Raw genomic sequence first — 18218 nt, 5'->3', positions numbered from 1 at the left:
ATGTTGCAGATGTTGAGAACTCCCAGGGTTAACTTTCATGAGTATCAACGAATCATCTGCAAACATGTTGCATATTGCTGAAGTCTGGATGACTGGATCCCGTGAAGAACTCCTCGCCCGCGTTCGATGTTGCTCAAGTCTGGATGGATTTTTGCCTTTGGTCGCCTCAGTCCGTTGGATCAGCAATGGATGGCTCAGATATGGACTAAGTCGAACACAACGTTACTGAAGCTGAGTCCATCCCTCATCCCCTTCCCTCCGCTAACCGCCACTCGCCTTTTTCGTCTCCTCCCGCCGGGGAATCCACACTCCGACCTCCCCGCCAGATTCCTCAGCCGGCGAGGAGACTTCCCCCCTCCACTATAACTACCCCGACCTCGCATCTGCTCCAACGCCTCGCCTCCATGCCGCTCCTCCTCTCGCCCCTCGCCGCGAGGACCCTCCACGCCCCGCTCCTCCCCGCCTCTGCCACCGCCGCACCGCAGGCCTCTCGCCTCCGCGCTCTCGGTAGTCAACCCCGCGGATGCAGCAGGTCAAGACTGGCGGTGCTGTCGGAGAAGCAAGCGGCGGCGGTTGTGACGGAGAAGTCGCTAGCGGGGGAGGGGGGCGATGAAGGGGGACGATACGACGCGATTGTGGTCGGGTCGGGGATCGGCGGGATGGTGGCGGCCACGCAGCTGGCGGCCAAAGGGGCGCGGGTGCTGGTGCTCGAGAAGTACATCATCCCGGGGGGCAGCTCCGGCTACTACCGCCGCGACGGCTTCACCTTCGACGTCGGCTCCTCCGTCATGTTCGGATTCTCCGACAAGGTGAGCGACACAGAGCAACGGCGTTCCAATTCCACTCAACTTAAATTTGGTAAGAAATATGACATGTGCTGTTATCTAGGGAAACTTAAATTTGATAACCCGAGCACTAGAAGCAGTTGGATGTAAGATGGAGGTCATAGCAGACCCTTCTACGGTTCATTTCCATCTACCTGGTGATCTTTCCGTTCTTGTGCATAGGGAGTATAACGACTTCGTCAAAGAGCTGGTTAGCAAATTCCCTCATGAAAAACAAGGAATCCTGAAATTCTATGGCATATGTTGGAAGGTACTGTCTTTATACTTGTATCTCATACCTTTGTGTTGTGCAAACCTCGCAACTTACAGCTATGTCTCATATCAACAGATCTTCAATTCATTAAATTCTTTGGAACTAAAGTCCCTCGAGGAACCTCTATACCTTTTCGGGCAATTTTTTAAGAAGCCTCTCGAGTGCTTGACTCTCGGTATGAAAACTGCATCCTTACAATTCTTAAATTTAAAAGTTCTGCTCCTATTTTTTTCTACAGAGTAATTATTTAGAACAATTAGTTAACTTAAGTTGAAATAACTGTAATCTCAAAAGCAATAGAAAAGTGATTTGCTGTGAGAGGATAAGCTTGCCATCATATATAATGTTTGATACAAAAAAGTTCCTGTGATGCAGCATATTATCTGCCACAGAATGCTGGGGATATTGCTCGCAAGTTCATAAAAGATCAGCAGCTGCTATCCTTCATCGATGCTGAGGTGTGAGATATTTGTGAGTTTACTCACTTGTTAATTCTTTCTCCACTCACATACATTTTCATTCAACTTTTGCTGATTTGAATAATCAAACTAACATATGGTGTTTCTAGTGTTTTATTGTGAGCACAGTGAATGCCTTGAAAACACCCATGATCAATGCCAGCATGGTAAGTTCGATGTTAATCTGTCAGACCTTTGTTTCAAATTCATTCAACCTTCAGTTATCTCAAAGTCAACCTGACAGGTCTTGTGCGATAGGCACTATGGAGGAATTAATTATCCAGTCGGCGGTGTGGGTGGTATTGCTGTGGCCTTGGCAAATGGCCTTGTTGAAAAAGGCAGTGAAATACGTTACAAGGCGAATGTGACCAATGTTATTCTTGAAAAGGGAAAAGCTGTGAGTTCGTCTTACTGACTTCAAATATATGGAGTTTAGTTTTTGGCTTCTCAGCTGAACATTTTTATTACTGCAGGTTGGAGTCAAGTTATCAAATGGGAAGGAGTTCTTTGCTAAAACAGTGATATCAAATGCCACAAGATGGGACACATTTGGTAATTTTGCACATATATGTTTCAATGACACTTTCAATCTAGAAAGAGTATCTCTCTCTCATGTTGACTTGTTACAATGTCCTTCATCTGCTTCAACTTTGCCGTACTTTTGCTTCTCATGTTATAAAAATTCAGAAGTGTGACACTTGTGTTGGTAACTTAATTAGTAATTACTGATATTATTCTGTCAATGTGAACTGTTTCATAAGACCTTCTTAAGTATGGACGTTTCATACTTCGGGAGTTAACAAATACGTGATCTTACAGGGAAACTCGTTAAAGTTGAAGAGCTTCCAGAAGAGGAGAAGAACTTTCAGAAGAATTATGTTAAGGCGCCATCTTTTCTATCCATTCATCTGGGTGTCAAAGCGTCAGTATTACCTGCTGGTACTGACTGCCACCATTTTGTACTGGAGGTAAGCACTAGGTTTTATGCTACTGGGTTACTGGGTATGCCACCATCGAGGGCTAGAAGCACTATCACATTAGTGGTGAATTTCATATGAACAATTTAATCTGTAATGAGTTTAACTGTGAGGGCAACTGGCAGGATGACTGGTCTAACTTGGAGAAGCCTTATGGAAGCATATTTTTAAGTATCCCTACAGTTCTTGATCCATCCTTGGCACCAGAAGGACATCACATACTTCATATATTTACGACTGCAGGCATAGAAGATTGGGAGGTATGTCAGTGCTCTAAAATATAATTTCTATTGGAAAATATGACAAACTGCCTTTTGTATGAATATGTATTGGTTGATGCTCATACTACTGCTTTACTTTCTTCGATAGGGTCTGCCTAGGAAGGATTATGAGCAGAAAAAGGAGCTTGTGGCAAATGAGATCATACAAAGACTTGAAAAGAAGTTGTTTCCTGGTCTTCAAGACTCAATAGTCCTCAAGGAGGTATCATCTTACAGTCCTTCCATGTTGGGATTCTTGATATTTTCAGTTATTTAAATTTTACTACTTCATATTTGAATTTGAAAGTGCTGGCGAGCATTCCTCAAATTGACAAGGGAGCATGAGTAAGTATGTAGTAGTTAGTTGCAAAAATATGATTAGCCTATTGATGATGCAGTACTTGAGATGATATCGGGAGATCAGCAGAACATCTCATCTCGCGAATTTATCACATTTTCTTGACTAACCAATTTACCCAGTATGAGGTAATATTTCTAGGTTAGTCGAGAACCTCAATCACTATAATTACCTCTAGTGAAGAGTGTTTGATACATACACCAACATGAATAAGTTTTTGGGCATCAGTTAAACAAAATGGGCCGTGGGTCAACCTACACACAAAGCTCTTAAATAAGTGCTTGACTTTTTTCAAATCATATAAACAATATCAAGTACTCCCTCCGTTCACTATTATAAGATGTTTTAAGCATCTCTAACAGAGCCCCTATTTCTCGGAACCGAATAAAGTGAGTTCAGTCTCCCGAAAAACAATTTGGTAGCGGATTTATCGACGGCGCAGAACAGAAACCGAAAACGTGAACCGAACTCGCTGAAATCAAACGTCGCGGGAAATCGAAATTCGCGATTGCACTCGATTTCATCGGATCAAGCTGAATTCGTTCATAATTTACAATACTAGGGCAAAATACATGCATATTCGACCTACATTACGAACTAGGGACCTAATTGAACTAGATTTTTAGTCCCCGGAGTGACTATACTGTCACCGGGGCGCTTATGTCGCCGGCGGAGGGTTTTTGCTCGCCGGGTCTTCCTAGGCGATGACGACCGCCGCCACCTTGACGACCGCCGCCTCGGAGGTGCTCCCGCAGGCTAGAGGCGGCCCGGTGGCGGCATCGTCGTCGTCGCCGTGCGGGGGCAGCGCCGGCAGCGGCGGGCTGCACGCGCCGGCAGCGGGGGCGCCTCCGCTTCTCCTTCCAGCGCCTCCTCCGCGCGCGCTTGCAGGTACGCCATCATCTCCGGCCACTTCCGGCCGGCCCGCTTCCACGCGCCGTCGGAGCGCCTACGCCTGGCGCGCTCCGGCGACGCCCGTACACCCGGCGGACGCCGAGTTGACCTTCCGGCGCCGGATCGGCCACCTCCCCTACCCACGCGTCTTGCACGCGCCATTCCGGACGGAGGGGAGCTGGCCGAAGTGGCGGAGCGGCGTCGGAGAGTCCGGAATCGCTCGTCGGAGCGGAGGCAGGAGGCGGCGGCGGGAGTAGGGTTTACGAATCGAACTCCCCTCCGCGAACCCTTTTAATAGGGGTCGTGCGGGGAGTTTCTCGGCCCCTGAACTTCCGATTCGGTCCGGCCAATGTATTCGGTGTCTGTTCTGCGCGCGTTTCGGCCCGAACCCGTAAATCCGCCGGAAAAGTTCAGTTCCGGCGGGATTTACGGGCTCTGTTAGAGATGCTCTTAGAAGTTTTTTTCCTTTCGAAAATGCATGTATCTAGACACGTTTCAGTGGGCAGGTTCGCTCATTTCCGACCGTATCTACTCCACATTGAAATATCTAAAACATCTTATCATAGTGAACGGAGGGAATAACAAATAGTCAGGTATTAGAATCTGGTCTTTGAACCAAACCACAGTTAGGTTTTGGTTGTTGACCAATTTCTCAGTGTATCTTGTGCAACAGATTGTATTGTGCATGATAGACCACCATGCATTGTCAACCAGGATAAATACATTGAATTAGGGGGGCTTTCATGGGCCAAATTTACATTCCTTTGATGCTATGCTGTGAAATTCAGTAGGCGTGTTTTGATTTGTAGTACTAGTATGTTTTCTAATACAACATACGATTACTATTTGGTTTGGCCAGGTAGGATCACCAAAAACTCACCGAAGATTTCTTGCCCGAAATGATGGTACATATGGACCCATGCCACGCGATAAACCCAAGGGATTGCTGGCAATGCCTTTCAATACTACTGTAAGTTAATAATTATTTAATACAGATTTCAAGATCTTTTTTTTGGTTAACCTAATGTACTACGTGATGTCATCGGTGATATAAGATTAGTAGAACTGAAGCTACAGTGTCTGATTTACAGTCAATAGATGGCCTTTACTGCGTTGGTGACAGTTGTTTTCCTGGGCAAGGTGTGATTGCTGTGGCATTTTCAGGGGTAATGTGTGCTCATCGAGTTGCAGCAGACATAGGTAAAACACAGAACCGAGTTTTCACTGTCTCTTAGCAAATGTTATCTTAATAATATTTTATATCAAAGGAAGAGTTTCTAGCATGAAAAAAATTAGCTGCCAGGAAGTAGACACATCTTCTAGCTCAGCAAACCATCAGTCACTGTGGAACAATGCGATCTTTTGGCTGATTTGCTTTTCTTGCAGATCTTGAACAAAGGTCTCCTATCCTAGACACTGGCCTTCTTGGTGTCCTCAGATGGTTTAGAACACTCGCATAGACTAATATCAGATGAAGACCTAGAGAGGTCTTAATGTTTGCACATAAGAAGATGGTCACAGCCTCACAGATGTCAGGGTTACCGCATGACCAGACCAGATGTGTAGACCCGTCCGTACAATAGCCCATCAGCAGCCTTTGTGAACCATTTTTGTTGCTGCCTGATGTATACACCCAGCTGGGTTTCAGGCCATGTTTTCCTGAAAGGCTGAAATCTTGTCCAAGTGATCGAGAATATTGGATTACTATACCGATTTTAAACTGTAACTTAAGAGAACCAGGGATTTGATAATCTGATCATTTGTCTGCTTGTCTCTGGGCCGCAAAGTGATCCTACTCCGCGCACAGTTGTATATGTCGCTGAAACAACCTAAGGCTGATCTCTGTGTCACGCTGTAACTTTCTGAAGATAAAGCAGATGTTCTGTCAATTTTTGATTTCTGTGTGAACGATAGCACTTTGTTCTGGGACCAAATAGAAGCTTGTGCAAGTCGGGTCATGGGTAGGACAGGCTACATGTAGCCCGATTTTTTGAAAATTCGAAAACAACAATTTAAAACTTAAAAAAAATACAAATAAAATTCTAGATGTAGACAATGATTCATTGTATCATTGTGCCAAAAACTGTGTGAGATAATCTGTATTCCGGGCAGTGCAAAATTAACAAAATTGTAGATCTGAAATAGTGAACAGTGCAACTTTTCAAATGTCCCAAGATTCTCAGATTTTGTCATTTTCGTGTATTCTAAAATACTATATGTCATTGACTATATCTAGAATATTTCTCCAGGTTTTTTGAAACTTTAAATTGTTGTTTCCGAATTTTGTAAAATATCAGGTTACATGTAGCCCGGGTACCATTTGTGGTTTCCGGGCACTAGCCGCACTACAATGTGGAAATGCTACTATTCAATTGATGTTCACATAGATATCAACTATCCATGTAACATCATCTCCAATGCATGGACATCTATCGTCGAATATGCTACAATCTTGTCCACTGTCAACTAGCCAAAATGCGAACAATTTTTAACTCGAGTTTTTAAGATCAAGGATCAATTTATATGATGTAAATTACAGTACATGGTGGTACAACCTTACAACAACGATGGGACCAATGTTACCCGAAACTGAACTCTTCCAAAATTTTGATGCTGCAAACATGACAGATCATCATAGCCTTATACAAGCGAAAGAATATGCTTCACTCCATGCTGAAAGGCCCATGGACCCAAATTCTTAAAGCAAAATCGAATGTGACTGCTCATGTAAACAGAATGAGACAAAATGTTCAGCCAACACTACACAGACCTAGCTGCTGCAAGAAAATCAGAAAGAGAACTTGAATCCTCCAGTGTTGGCGTCCACAGCAGAATCCCAGAATGCAGTTTTCTTCTTCCGAGCAGCAGCCTTCTTCTGAGCTTCAACTTCAAGCTGACTAATCGTCCCAGGGTAAGCTGCATCTATTGCGTTCCGGAACTTGTCGTGCAGGTTAACCCTGTCCTTGGTTCCTGACACCAGTTCACTTGCATTGGGCCTCTTGAGAAAGTCAAGAACATTCAACAGGTTCCTCCTGGACATTTCACAAGGAAAGAAAGAGAACCAATTCTGTTAAGCTATATTTTTTTCTTGCAAATAGCACGCTACCTCACAAGAAGTAAGTTACACTCTGCTGAAATCATCTAAATAAAGAATTAAGCATTTTATTCATTCAACTGTGTAGCTGCCCCAGAAACAGAGCCTGCATACTGAGCTAATGCCAGGACTAGGCTTAATCTTCCTTAGTTTAAAGCCTAAACCTTAATCAAAATTATGTCATTGTGAAGAAGGTTTCATGTATAAACTATAGGAAAGAAGGTTCTTCAACCAAAGAGAACTCATTTTGAAGATCAATATTTTTGTTAAATTATAAATAATTCATATCCGACACAATGGCAACAACACCTATTTTTGACAATGCTGAAATGATATTCAACAACAACAAAAACAAAACCATTTTATTCATTCAACCGTGTAGTTGCCCAAGAAACAGAGCCTGTATACTGAGCTAATGCCAGGGCTAGGCTTAATCTTCCTTGGTTTAAAGCCTAAACCTTAATCAAAATTACTATGTCATTGTGAAGAAGGAAGGTTTCATGTATAAACTATAGGAAGGAAGGTTCTTCAACCAAAGAGAACTCATTTTGAAGATCAATATTTTTCTTAAATTGATAATAATTCATATCTGACACAATGGCAACAACACCTATATCTGACAATGCTGAAATGATATTCAACAACAACAATAACAACAAAAACAACAACAACAAAACCTTTTTATTCATTCAACCGTGTAGCTGCCCCAGAAACAGAGCCTGTATACTGAGCTAATGCCAGTACTAGGCTTAATCTTCCTTGGTTTAAAGCCTAAACCTTAATCAAAATTATGTCATTGTGAATAAGGAAGGTTTCATGTATAATTTATAGGAAAGAAGGTTCTTCAACCAAAGAGAACTCATTTTGAAGATCAACATATTTCTTAAATTGATAATAATTCATATCTGACACAATGGCAACAACACCTATATCTGACAATGCTGAAATAAACAACAACAACAACAACAACAACAACAACAACAACAACACCAAAACCTTTTTCCAAGCATGTTGGGGCAGGGCTTTCAGTCAACAAACATATAGTACATTGAAGCAACAAATATGTACGTAGAAGCTTAGAACCTAGGACGTTGTATTTGAGTTGAAGTAGTATTGAGATTAGAATTTCTTGCAATTCTGGCTGTGTACACCTCAGTGCTGAAGCTACGTTCTGATCATGATGTCAAACGACATCATGGAAAATTGATGAGCACCATGATTCTACCTATGATAATGACCCCACTTGCCCCAGCTGTCACTCGTTTTGGCCTTTTGACATTACCCCTGCCAATCATAGTGGTACACTTAATTTGTGCAAGTGGCGTGGAGATCACATTTTTGCGAATGTGTTTGTACAAAAGGTACAAAATAGTACAACCATTCTCCCTAGATGAAGGACAACAATTGCAGAAGCTTGTGTAATTGTACTTGTGATGGTTGCTTAGCAAGTAACAGCCTAACAGGCAATGGACATGAAGTGAAAAAAACATAAGAAGGAAAGAAATGTGTGCAATTTGAAATCTAACCTGCTCACATAGTTCTGAGTGATGGCAATGGACTCTTCGAGATTGATAACCAAGTGCCACCATCCATTAGGCACAAATACAATGTCTCCGGCCCGACATACACACTCAATCGGCCTCTTCTCCCAGGTTCTACACGCTCCGTAGAAGTTCATGAACCACTCCATGATAGACACGGGGCTAGTGACCTCTGCCCCATCGGCACTTGGGTGGACACCTGGTGGCGGCACCTCCGGTGGGAACATGACCCACTTTTTAGCCCCCTTGATCACAGCATTCCACGCCGATGTCGAGTTAGGATCTACATGGAACGATGACCCTGATCCCGCTGGACCAATGATAATCCACCGGTGATCCGGCCTCTCCTCCCCGAGCACCTTGAATAGGTCCTCCTGGAAGTACACCGGCACTTCGTAGTCACTCCCCATCTCTGGAACCTTCTCAGCAAACTTGGCATCAAATAGGTACAATGGCCTCTCCTCCTGCACATTGTCAGCATAGAGGAAGTACCTATCGAGTGGCATGCTCACTGGACCGACCGCAAACTCCTTGCCAGCTGAGACTTGCAGCAAATATTCCCTCGTCCATTTTTGCAACGCTGGCCATGTATCAAGGCATCCCTCAAGCAGCACCGGCCAATTGGGCTCCTCGTATTCCGCTATGAATTTGTCCACAGATAAGCCGCGGCGGCGGTCAATGGTGTCCCGGTCGAGCCACTCCGTCCGCATCTCCATGTTGGCGCATAGCCAGCTCTGGAAGAGGTAGTCCGAGTAGAAGCCTTTGATCTCAAGGGCGCGCGGGGGGCAATGAGCGCGGCCGGAGGCGGCAGCGATGTAGGTGGCGCGCCAGGAGCCGGCAAAGGCGAAGTTCCCGCCGAGGTCGGCGAGGACGATGGCCCGCCAGAGCGGGTCGTGGGAGGAGATGACATAGAAGGCCTTGGAGGCCGCGGAGAGCGCGCCGAGGTCTCGGGCGGGCAGAAGGCCGAGGACATCGAGGATGAGGTCATCAGGGAGCGGGCGAAGCGCGCCGAGACCAGAGTCCCTGAGGTTGGCGCGGCGGGCGGCAGCGAGGAGGAGGTTCCCGAGCGGCTGGACGAGGCAACCTCCTCCTCTACCGCCGCCAGAAGCGGTGGAAGCGGAGGCGGAGCTCTTCAGGTCGAAGGAGGCGTCTCCGCCTCCGGCGGCATCGTCGGCGGCGAGGTTCGTCGATTCGCTGGTCTTCTTGGGGTGGTTGCTGCCGCGGCGCTTGGGTTTGCGCTTGCGCTTGAGGGAGGGGCGGAGGCAGTGGAAAGCACCGGGCATGCTCGTTCGGGCGGACGGCGTCGGCGGCGGCCGGCGGGAGGGGAGGGGAGGAAAGGGGGTGGTGGGGGTTAAGGTTTCGAAAACAGCCCTTCTGTGACGCAGATGGGTACTCCTACGGCGCGGACACACGTTGAGGTAATAATGGACGGCTGTGATCGAGCCTGCTAGTGAGAAGCTGGTTTTCGATACCACGTCATGAATGGTCACATTTTCTGCATTTTTATCATCGTGCTAAAATGTACTCCATCGAGGGTGGACCTGCATCCCCATCCTCTGCTACAGTAAATCGTGGGAGAGGGGAGGGCGACTCTAAGGTTCTCGGCTTCGCCGCTCCCCTTCGCCTCTGGTGGCCGCTTCGGCGCCGCGAGGTGGAGGGGAGCTCCGGATCTGGCCATGCGTGTATATAGTCCTAGGGTTCTAGGTGTGTGTCTCTGGCCGGCAAAATCGAAGATGGTGGCGGTGGTGTCGGCGCTACGGAGGAAGGTCTCCCCCTCCTTTCCCTGTTCTAGTGAGGCGGGTGGTCTCGCTGCGGAGGTAGTGGAGCTGCTCTCTGGAGCTGGTGGTTGCGCCGAAGGTGACGACCACTTCGTGGAGCTTTTGTCTTGGATCCATCTCCGCGACGGCAAGGATGGCTCCGTCCTCGCCGTGGAGTCTGAGAGTCCTGTAGAGCTGGCTTTGTCTGAGGCATCTGGAGTGGGTCTGTGGGAGTTGGTGGTCGCCTTCGTATTCTACTCCTGGTGCGGCGGGAGGTGGCGTTGGCGTGGCTGCGGTGGCTCGGGGAAATTCCTCGCCGATGTTCCTTCATCGTCCTCGATTTCGGCGGTCGCGCCAGATGTTTTCTGCGGTTCTTCAAGGCAGCTTCGCTGCGGCCGAACCCCGTTTGGCTGTGGCTCGGTGGTGCGCTTGTCGTCTTCGTCTTCGGCGGCTTTCGGGTGGTGCCGATGTTCGTTGACAACAAGCTGTGTGGTGGATCTTCATTTTGCTTTCTTTGTTTCAGTGCGTGTGCATGCGGTGTAATCTTCTTCAGCTGTGAACACATACTTCTTTTCCCTCAAAAAAAAAAATGTACTCCATCGAGTATACAACTTTTTTTTTGTGGGAAAACTTCAGTTCAGACGAAACTATTCCAGCATCCATCAGTTTGGAGGCTGGTCGTGAGGAAACTGGGTGCGAGGTCCATCCAACAGGACGCCTTCTCCTGCGTGCATCCTAAGAGCATCTCTAACAGAGCCCCTATTTCTCGGAACCGAAAAAAGCGAGTTCAGTCTCCCGAAAAATAATTTGGTTGCGGATTTAGCGATGACGCAGAACAGAAACCGAAAACTTGAACCGAACTCGGTGAAATCAAACATCGCGGGAAATCGAAATTTGCGATCGCACTCGAGTTCATCGAATCAAGCTGAATTCGTTCATAATATTTACAATACTAGGGCAAAATACATGCATATTTCACCTACATTACGAACTAGGGACCTAATTAAACTTGATTTAGTCCCCGGAGTGACTATACTGTCACCGGGGCGCTAAATGTCGCCGGCGGAGGGTTTTTGCTCGCCGGATCTGGCCGTGCGTGTATATAGTCCTAGGGTTCTAGGTGTGTGTCTCTGGCCGGCACAATCGAAGACGGTGGCGGTGGTGTCGGCGCTACGGAGGAACGTCTCCCCCTCCTTTCCCTGTTCTGGTGAGGCGGGTGGTCTCGCTGCGGAGGTAGTGGAGCTGGTCTCTGGAGCTGGTGGTTGCGCCGGAGGTGACGACCAGTTCGTGGAGCTTTTGTCTCGGCTCCATCTCCGCGACGGCAAGGATGGCTCCGTCCTTGTCGTGGAGTCTGAGAGTCCTGTACATGAGCTGGCTTTGTCCGAGGCATCTGGAGTGGGTCTGTGGGAGTTGGTGGTCGCCTTTGTATTCTGCTCCTGGTGCGGCGGGAGGTGGCGTTGGCGTGGCTGCGGTGGCTCGGGGAAATTCCCCGCCCATGTTCCTTCATCGTCCTCGATTCCTTCTGTCGCGCCAGATGTTTTCTGCGGTTCTTCAAGGCAGCTTCGCTGCGAACGGCCCCCGTTTGGCTGTGGCTCGGTGGTGCGCTTGTCGTCTTCGTCTTCGGCGGCTTTCGGGTGGTGCCGTCGTTCGTCGACAACAGGCTGTGTGGTGGATCTTCATTTTGCTTTCTTTGTTTCAGTGCGTGTGTGTGCGGTGTAATCTTCTTCAGCTGTGAACACGTACTTCTTTTCCCTCAAGAAAATGTACTCCATCGAGTATACAAAATTTTTTTTGTGGGAAAACTTCAGTTCAGACGAAACTATTCCAGCATCCATCAGTTTGGAGGCTGGTCGTGAGGAAACTGGGTGCGAGGTCCATTCAACAGACGTCTTCTCCTGCGTGCATCCTAACTTCGCCCACAGGTGAGCTGACACACTGGCTGTCCTCTGTACATGCTGAATAACAAAAGGAAAAAACGATGAGGCTAGCCCTTCTATTTCTAACAGAACATGTGTTACTGCTGAGCGAGAAACTGTGCGTAGAGTCCCAGAGATTAACAACCTCTAAAAAGTCTACTTCCATCTCCACTCGTGAAAAACCTCAAAGCTTGGCGAAGATAACCCCGTCTCGAAGAGCCAAAACGTCAGCAATCAAAGGATATGTGATACCCAGATATGGCTTACTCCAAGCCCCAATGAAGCCAGAAGATGATCTCGCGATCCCTCCTGCTCCCCCTTTTGTGCATCGAACGAAATACCAGCATTAGTATTGATCTTCACACACTCCTCATCAGGAGGCATCCATCCATGACCTGGCAAAATTCTAGCATGCTGGCTCGGAATATCCAGTAATGCTAGAGTATCTCTCGTCAACTTCATAGAATGATCTGGATCAAGACTTCCTTTGTCGTGAACGATATTAGAGCATCTCCAGTCGCGTCCCCTCAAATCGTCCCCCAAAAGGATTTGTGGCGCGCTAAATAAAAAACGTTTCCAGCTGATAAGGGATTAACTTGTCAATGCCTACGAATTGTAGACTAGGGTTTAGTTGGAAGTAGAGGGCAAGTAGATCTCGAGGGTTTCAGTCGGAAAAGTGCTCGACTATTGGAAAACTAGGGTTGTGTTGACAATGAAATCGATCCTCTCTTCGTCCCTCGACTCCCCCTTATATAAGAGGCGGAGCCGAGGTTTCGTGATACGCAAGTTACAGAGTTCGGGAGACAATCTGAGTCCGTCCCGTAGTAGTTACAAGTCAATACTCCTAATACAATTCTATCTTTCCAAACTCTCTCCTAACTGGGCTTCCGGGCTTTATAATCTTCGGGTCGCGGGCCTTCAGTAAAACCCCGGGTACCATCTTCGGCAGGCCCATTGGGGATGCCTATGTCAGTAGCCCCCGAGATTTTGCTTGAATCGAAGAATCAGGGAAAATCTCCAACTTTATAATTACAATACAATTTCTTCGAGTTAACATATAGTTTTACTAAATCAATCATATATTGTGCAGGGATAACGGTAATTGGGGCTAGTTCATCTGATGGATTATGTACTAGTTAACTGCTCTTGTGGCAATCCACCAAAACCTACTTCAAGATCACGTCCCTGGACATGATCTCGGGATACTAGTGTAATTCGACATGCGCCACTTAAGGTCTTACCAAATGTTGAATTCCAGTTATGTTTTATCAGGTACCTAACGCGTCCGTTAGGATTTTTCTTCGCATCTGCTGACACGGAAAAAAGTAGCGAAGCACCGTCAGAGGCGGTGCCACGCCGCACAGGACGGATCCTGGGGACTTACCTTCGCAAAGTATTGCGGCATTCAGAGATTAATTTGCCACTGGGGCACTCTGAGAATATATTGTCGAGTACTTTTTTTCGGCTGCTGGAATAGCACATTTATCCGAGTCATCGGATGACTTGTATATCTTTATCTTGACCTCCCGATGGGAGTATATGAAGAGTTATTTGTATAACTCGAAATATGCTCATCACACTCTTTATAGTTTCATCGGGCACGCGAACAGTGTTCCCGATGGGAGTAGCCCCCGAGGCTACAGCCAAGTGTCTGTGCTTGGTTGTAGGCTCACCATTTTAATATCTTTTGTCGCTATATTTTCATCTTTTCAAGTTCTTCTATCTTTTTCGGGTGCGCGACCAGCGCTCCCGATGGGAGTAGCCCCCGAGCATATGAACAAATGCTTGCATTTGATCATAGGCTCTCACCTTTTCTTTCTTGCCATACTCGAGGTTTCCTTCTTTCTAAAGTAGCCCTCGAGTATTTGATCAAAAACTTGTATTTGATCAAAAGCTCTCGAAATTATCATCACTTCTTGTTTGTCACCAATCTTCATAACACCGCCGTCGAGATTTTCCTTTGTTAAAGTAACGTCAGTGCTGACGATAGCCACGAACCCTGTATCGGGAAAACACGAGTTCTGTCATGTCACTGACTTGTGGACCCAAAATCTGCGACAATTTGACACGTTACGCAAGTGGGGGACACACGTCCTCCGCTTTTTCTGGCACGCGCGCTGTAGCGCCTGTCCAGTTCCTTCACAGTGAAAATACGCTTGTACCCTTTTGAGCCACGTGTAAAGCATCAAGTCCATTACTGTTGCATCCAACGGTGCGTCGATTCGAAAGTTTCCTATAAAGGACCTTCTTCTTCCTCCATTTTCCCCTTCGCTGCGCCGCACCTCTGCTCTGTCTTTGTCCAAAATCCCCCATTGCCACAAAAGCTCCGGCGCTCACGCACTGCTCTACTTCCTTCAGCACCATTGTTGATGCCACCACGCTCAAGACTCACAAGACACAGCACACCCGAAGCGGATATGGCGGCACAAGATCTGGGAGCCTCGGAGTGGGAGAGATCCAAGATCTCAAACCAAGATATCAACCTGATGAAGAAGCTCGGCCTCATGGAGAAGAAGGACGTGCTGCGCTTCCCCAGCGAAGAAAGCTACCCGTCGCCCCCTATGGAATATCGGGTTAGCTTCGTTGACCACCTCATTCGCGGCCTCTCTGCCCCTATCCATGATTTTCTTCGTGGATTGCTTTTCGTGTACGGGTTGCAACTTCATCAACTCACTTCCAACTCCATCCTCCACATTTCTATTTTCATCACCCTTTGCGAGTGCTTCCTCGGAACGCAACCTAATTGGGCTCTGTGGAAGCGCATTTTCTGCCTCCGCCGCAATGGCTCCCACAACATTGCCTACAACATAGGCGGTGTTGTTATTTGCCTTCGCCCTGATGTTGAATATTTCGACGTCAAAATTCCCCGACTCTGTCCAAGGGTGGCGCAGAAGATGGTTATACGTTCGCGAGGAATGTCCCGACTCGCTAGATTACAACATCGCCCCCTTTGACGGTAGTGCAGAAATTCTTCGTCGCCGATCCTGGGAATGCAGAGGCCACCGAAGAAGAAAAAATGGCGACAGAAGCGCTGATGACACGTATCCACGAGCTCCAGAATACCCGCGGCAAAGAGTTTTCGGGTATTCAAATTACGGCGTGTTTCCTTAGGATCAAGGTGCAGCCTCTGCAGGCTCGCAAGAACCCTCTCTGGATGTATGTCGGCGATAAAGACGTAGACCGCCTCTCCAAGGACCTTCCAGTAAAGGATCTGGAAAAACTCGTCCGAAGGATCTCATCGCTGAGCAAAAAGGACGCCATTCCAACCTCGTGTCGCGTGAAGCCGTATAGCGGCGCCAACGCCCTCCCCAAGGTAAACTATCTTTGTCCTTCCGAAGTTTTAACATTTATCGACTACTATGTTGCTGACCTTTGCACACGTGCGGGAGGAATAAAACTACTTTAATAACACATCACTAGAGTAGCACATAGATAAATTGTGATACAAAACACATTGCAATCATAAAGAGATATAAATAAGCACCTCACTATGCCATTCAACGGTGAATAAGTATTACTGTGAAATATAGCCTAAGAGACCCACACGGTGCACACACTTGTCACCTTTACACACGTGGGACAAGGAGTCTCCGGAGATCACATAAGTAAAACTCACTTGACTAGCATAATGACATCTAGATTACAAGCATCATCATATGAATCTCAATCATGTAAGGCAGCTCATGAGATTATTGTATTGAAGCACATAGGAGAGAGATGAACCACATAGCCTACCGGTACAGCCCAGAGCCTCGATGGAGAACTACTCCCTCCTCATGGGAGCAGCGGCGGTGATGAAGATGGCGGTGGAGATGGCAGCGGTGTCGATGGAGAAGCCTTCGGGGGCACTTCCCCGCTCGGCGGGGTGCGGAGCAGAGACTCTGTCCCCCGGATCTTGGCTCCGCGATGGCGGCGGCTCTGGAAGGTTTACGTGGTTTTCGTCGAACGCCCGAGGTTTTTAGGTCGGGGGCTTTATATAGGCGGAGAGGCGGCGCAGGAGGGCTGACAGGGGGCCCAAACCCTAGGGCGCGCGCCCCCGCTGGCCGCGCGAGGCTGTGGTGTGGTGGCCCGTGCCCCCTTCTGCGGCGGTTCTCGTGTGTTACGGATGCTTCCGGGTAAAATAGGAACACAGGCGTTGATTTCGTCGATTCCGAGAATATTTCGTTACTAGGATTTCTGAAACCAAAAACAGCGAAAACGAGGCGGCACTTCGGCATCTTGTTAATAGGTTAGTTCGAGAAAATGCACGAATATGACATAAAGTGTGCATATAACATGTAGATAACATCAATAATGTGGCATGGAACACAAGAAATTATCGATACGTTGGAGACGTATCAGCATCCCCAAGCTTAGTTACGCTCGTCCCGAGCGAGGTAAAGCGATAACAAAGATAATTTACGGAGTGACATGCCATCATAAACTTGATCATACTATTTGTAAAGCATATGTAGTGAATACAGCGATCAAAACAATGTGTATGACATGAGTAAACAAGCTGAATCATAAAGCAAAGACTTTTCATGAATAGCACTTCAAGACAAGCATCAATAAGTCTTGCATAAGAGTTAACTCATAAAGCAATAATTCAAAGTAAAGGTATTGAAGCAACACAAAGGAAGATTAAGTTTCAGCGGTTGCTTTCAACTTATAACATGTATATCTCATGGATAATTGTCAATGCATAGAGCAATATAACAAATGCAATATGCAAATATGTAAGAATCAATGCCAGTTCACACAAGTGTTTGCTTCTTGAGATGAAGAGAAATAGGTGAACTGACTCAACAATGAAAGTAAAAGAATGGTCCTCCATAGAGGAAAAGCATCGATTGCTATATTTGTGCTAGAGCTTTGATTTTGAAAACATGAAACAATTTTGTCAACGGTAGTAATAAAGCATATGCATCATGTAAATTATATCTTATAAGTTGCAAGCCTCATGCATAGTGTACCAATAGTGCCCGCACCTTGTCCTAATTAGCTTGGACTACCGGATTATCACCGCAATACATATGCTTTAACCAAGTTTCACAAAGGGTACCTCTATGCCGCTTTGTACAAAGGTCTAAGGAGAAAGCTCGCATTTGGATTTCTCGCTTTTGATTATTCTCAACTTAGACATCCATACAGGGACAACATAGACAACGAGATAATGGACTCCTCTTTTAATGCTTTAAGCATTTGACAACAATTAATTCTTTTCTCATTAGAGACTTGAGGATATTTGTCCAAAGCTGAAACTTCCACCATGAATCATGGCTTTAGTTAGCGGCCCAATGTTCTTCTCTCACAATATGCATGCTCAAACCATTCAACTCGGTGTAGATCGCCCTTACTTCGAGACAAGACGAACATGCATAGCAACTCACATGAAATTCAACAATGAGTTGATGGCGTTCCCGGTAAACATGGTTATCGCACAACAAGCAACTTAATAAGAGATAAAGTGCATAATTACATATTCAATACCACAATAGTTTTTAAGCTATTTGTCCCATGAGCTATATATTGCAAAGGTGAATGATGGAATTTTAAAGGTAGCACTCAAGCAATTTACTTTGGAATGGCGGAAAAATACCATGTAGTATAGGTAGGTATGGTGGACACAAATGGCATAGTGGTTGGCTCAAGTATTTTGGATGCATGAGAAGTATTCCCTCTCGATACAAGGTTTAGGCTAGCAAGGCTTATTTGAAACAAACACAAGGATGAACCGGTGCAGCAAAACTCACATAAAAGACATATTGAAAACATTATAAGACTCTACACCGTCTTCCTTGTTGTTCAAAACTCAATACTAGAAATTATCTAGACTTTAGAGAAACCAAATATGCAAACCAAATTTTAGCATGCTCTATGTATTTC

General features: G+C 46.4%; 2 protein-coding genes across 2 annotated transcripts; one reads left to right on the top strand and one right to left on the bottom strand.

The window, feature by feature from the left end:
• Positions 1-250: 250 nt before the first annotated feature.
• LOC124681557 (prolycopene isomerase, chloroplastic) lies at positions 251-5811 on the top strand. The gene is made up of 13 exons (XM_047216454.1): positions 251-809; positions 889-1095; positions 1174-1273; positions 1474-1556; positions 1667-1723; positions 1801-1953; positions 2030-2108; positions 2376-2524; positions 2659-2793; positions 2903-3016; positions 4902-5012; positions 5134-5242; positions 5429-5811. Exons 1-13 carry the CDS (start codon positions 405-407, stop codon positions 5500-5502), a joined length of 1776 nt encoding a protein of 591 aa, XP_047072410.1. The 5' UTR covers positions 251-404; the 3' UTR covers positions 5503-5811.
• A 744-nt stretch (positions 5812-6555) lies between these two features.
• Positions 6556-9960, bottom strand: LOC124681558 (F-box protein At5g06550). Its single transcript, XM_047216455.1, has 2 exons — positions 8663-9960; positions 6556-7074 (listed from the first exon to the last, which is right to left on the bottom strand). The coding sequence occupies exons 1-2, from the start codon at positions 9958-9960 to the stop codon at positions 6831-6833; spliced, it is 1542 nt and encodes a 513-aa protein (XP_047072411.1). The 3' UTR covers positions 6556-6830.
• Positions 9961-18218: the final 8258 nt, after the last annotated feature.

This window comes from Lolium rigidum, unplaced genomic scaffold (genome assembly GCF_022539505.1).
Source record: "Lolium rigidum isolate FL_2022 unplaced genomic scaffold, APGP_CSIRO_Lrig_0.1 contig_46334_1, whole genome shotgun sequence".
In the NCBI taxonomy this organism is placed as follows: Eukaryota; Viridiplantae; Streptophyta; class Magnoliopsida; order Poales; family Poaceae; genus Lolium; species Lolium rigidum.
This window is presented reverse-complemented; position numbering and strand designations above follow the sequence as displayed.

Bases quoted from the DNA above. Each gene is read 5' to 3' on its own strand.
- LOC124681557 (XM_047216454.1), top strand. From the start codon at position 405: ATGCCGCTCCTCCTCTCGCCCCTCGCCGCGAGGACCCTCCACGCCCCG. The intron at 2,525-2,658 runs GTAAGCACTAGG...GGCAACTGGCAG, and splicing joins GCCACCATTTTGTACTGGAG to GATGACTGGTCTAACTTGGA. The intron at 2,794-2,902 runs GTATGTCAGTGC...TTTCTTCGATAG, and splicing joins CAGGCATAGAAGATTGGGAG to GGTCTGCCTAGGAAGGATTA.
- LOC124681558 (XM_047216455.1), bottom strand. From the start codon at position 9,960: ATGCCCGGTGCTTTCCACTGCCTCCGCCCCTCCCTCAAGCGCAAGCGC. The intron at 7,075-8,662 runs GTTAGATTTCAA...TGAAATGTCCAG, and splicing joins ACTCAGAACTATGTGAGCAG to GAGGAACCTGTTGAATGTTC.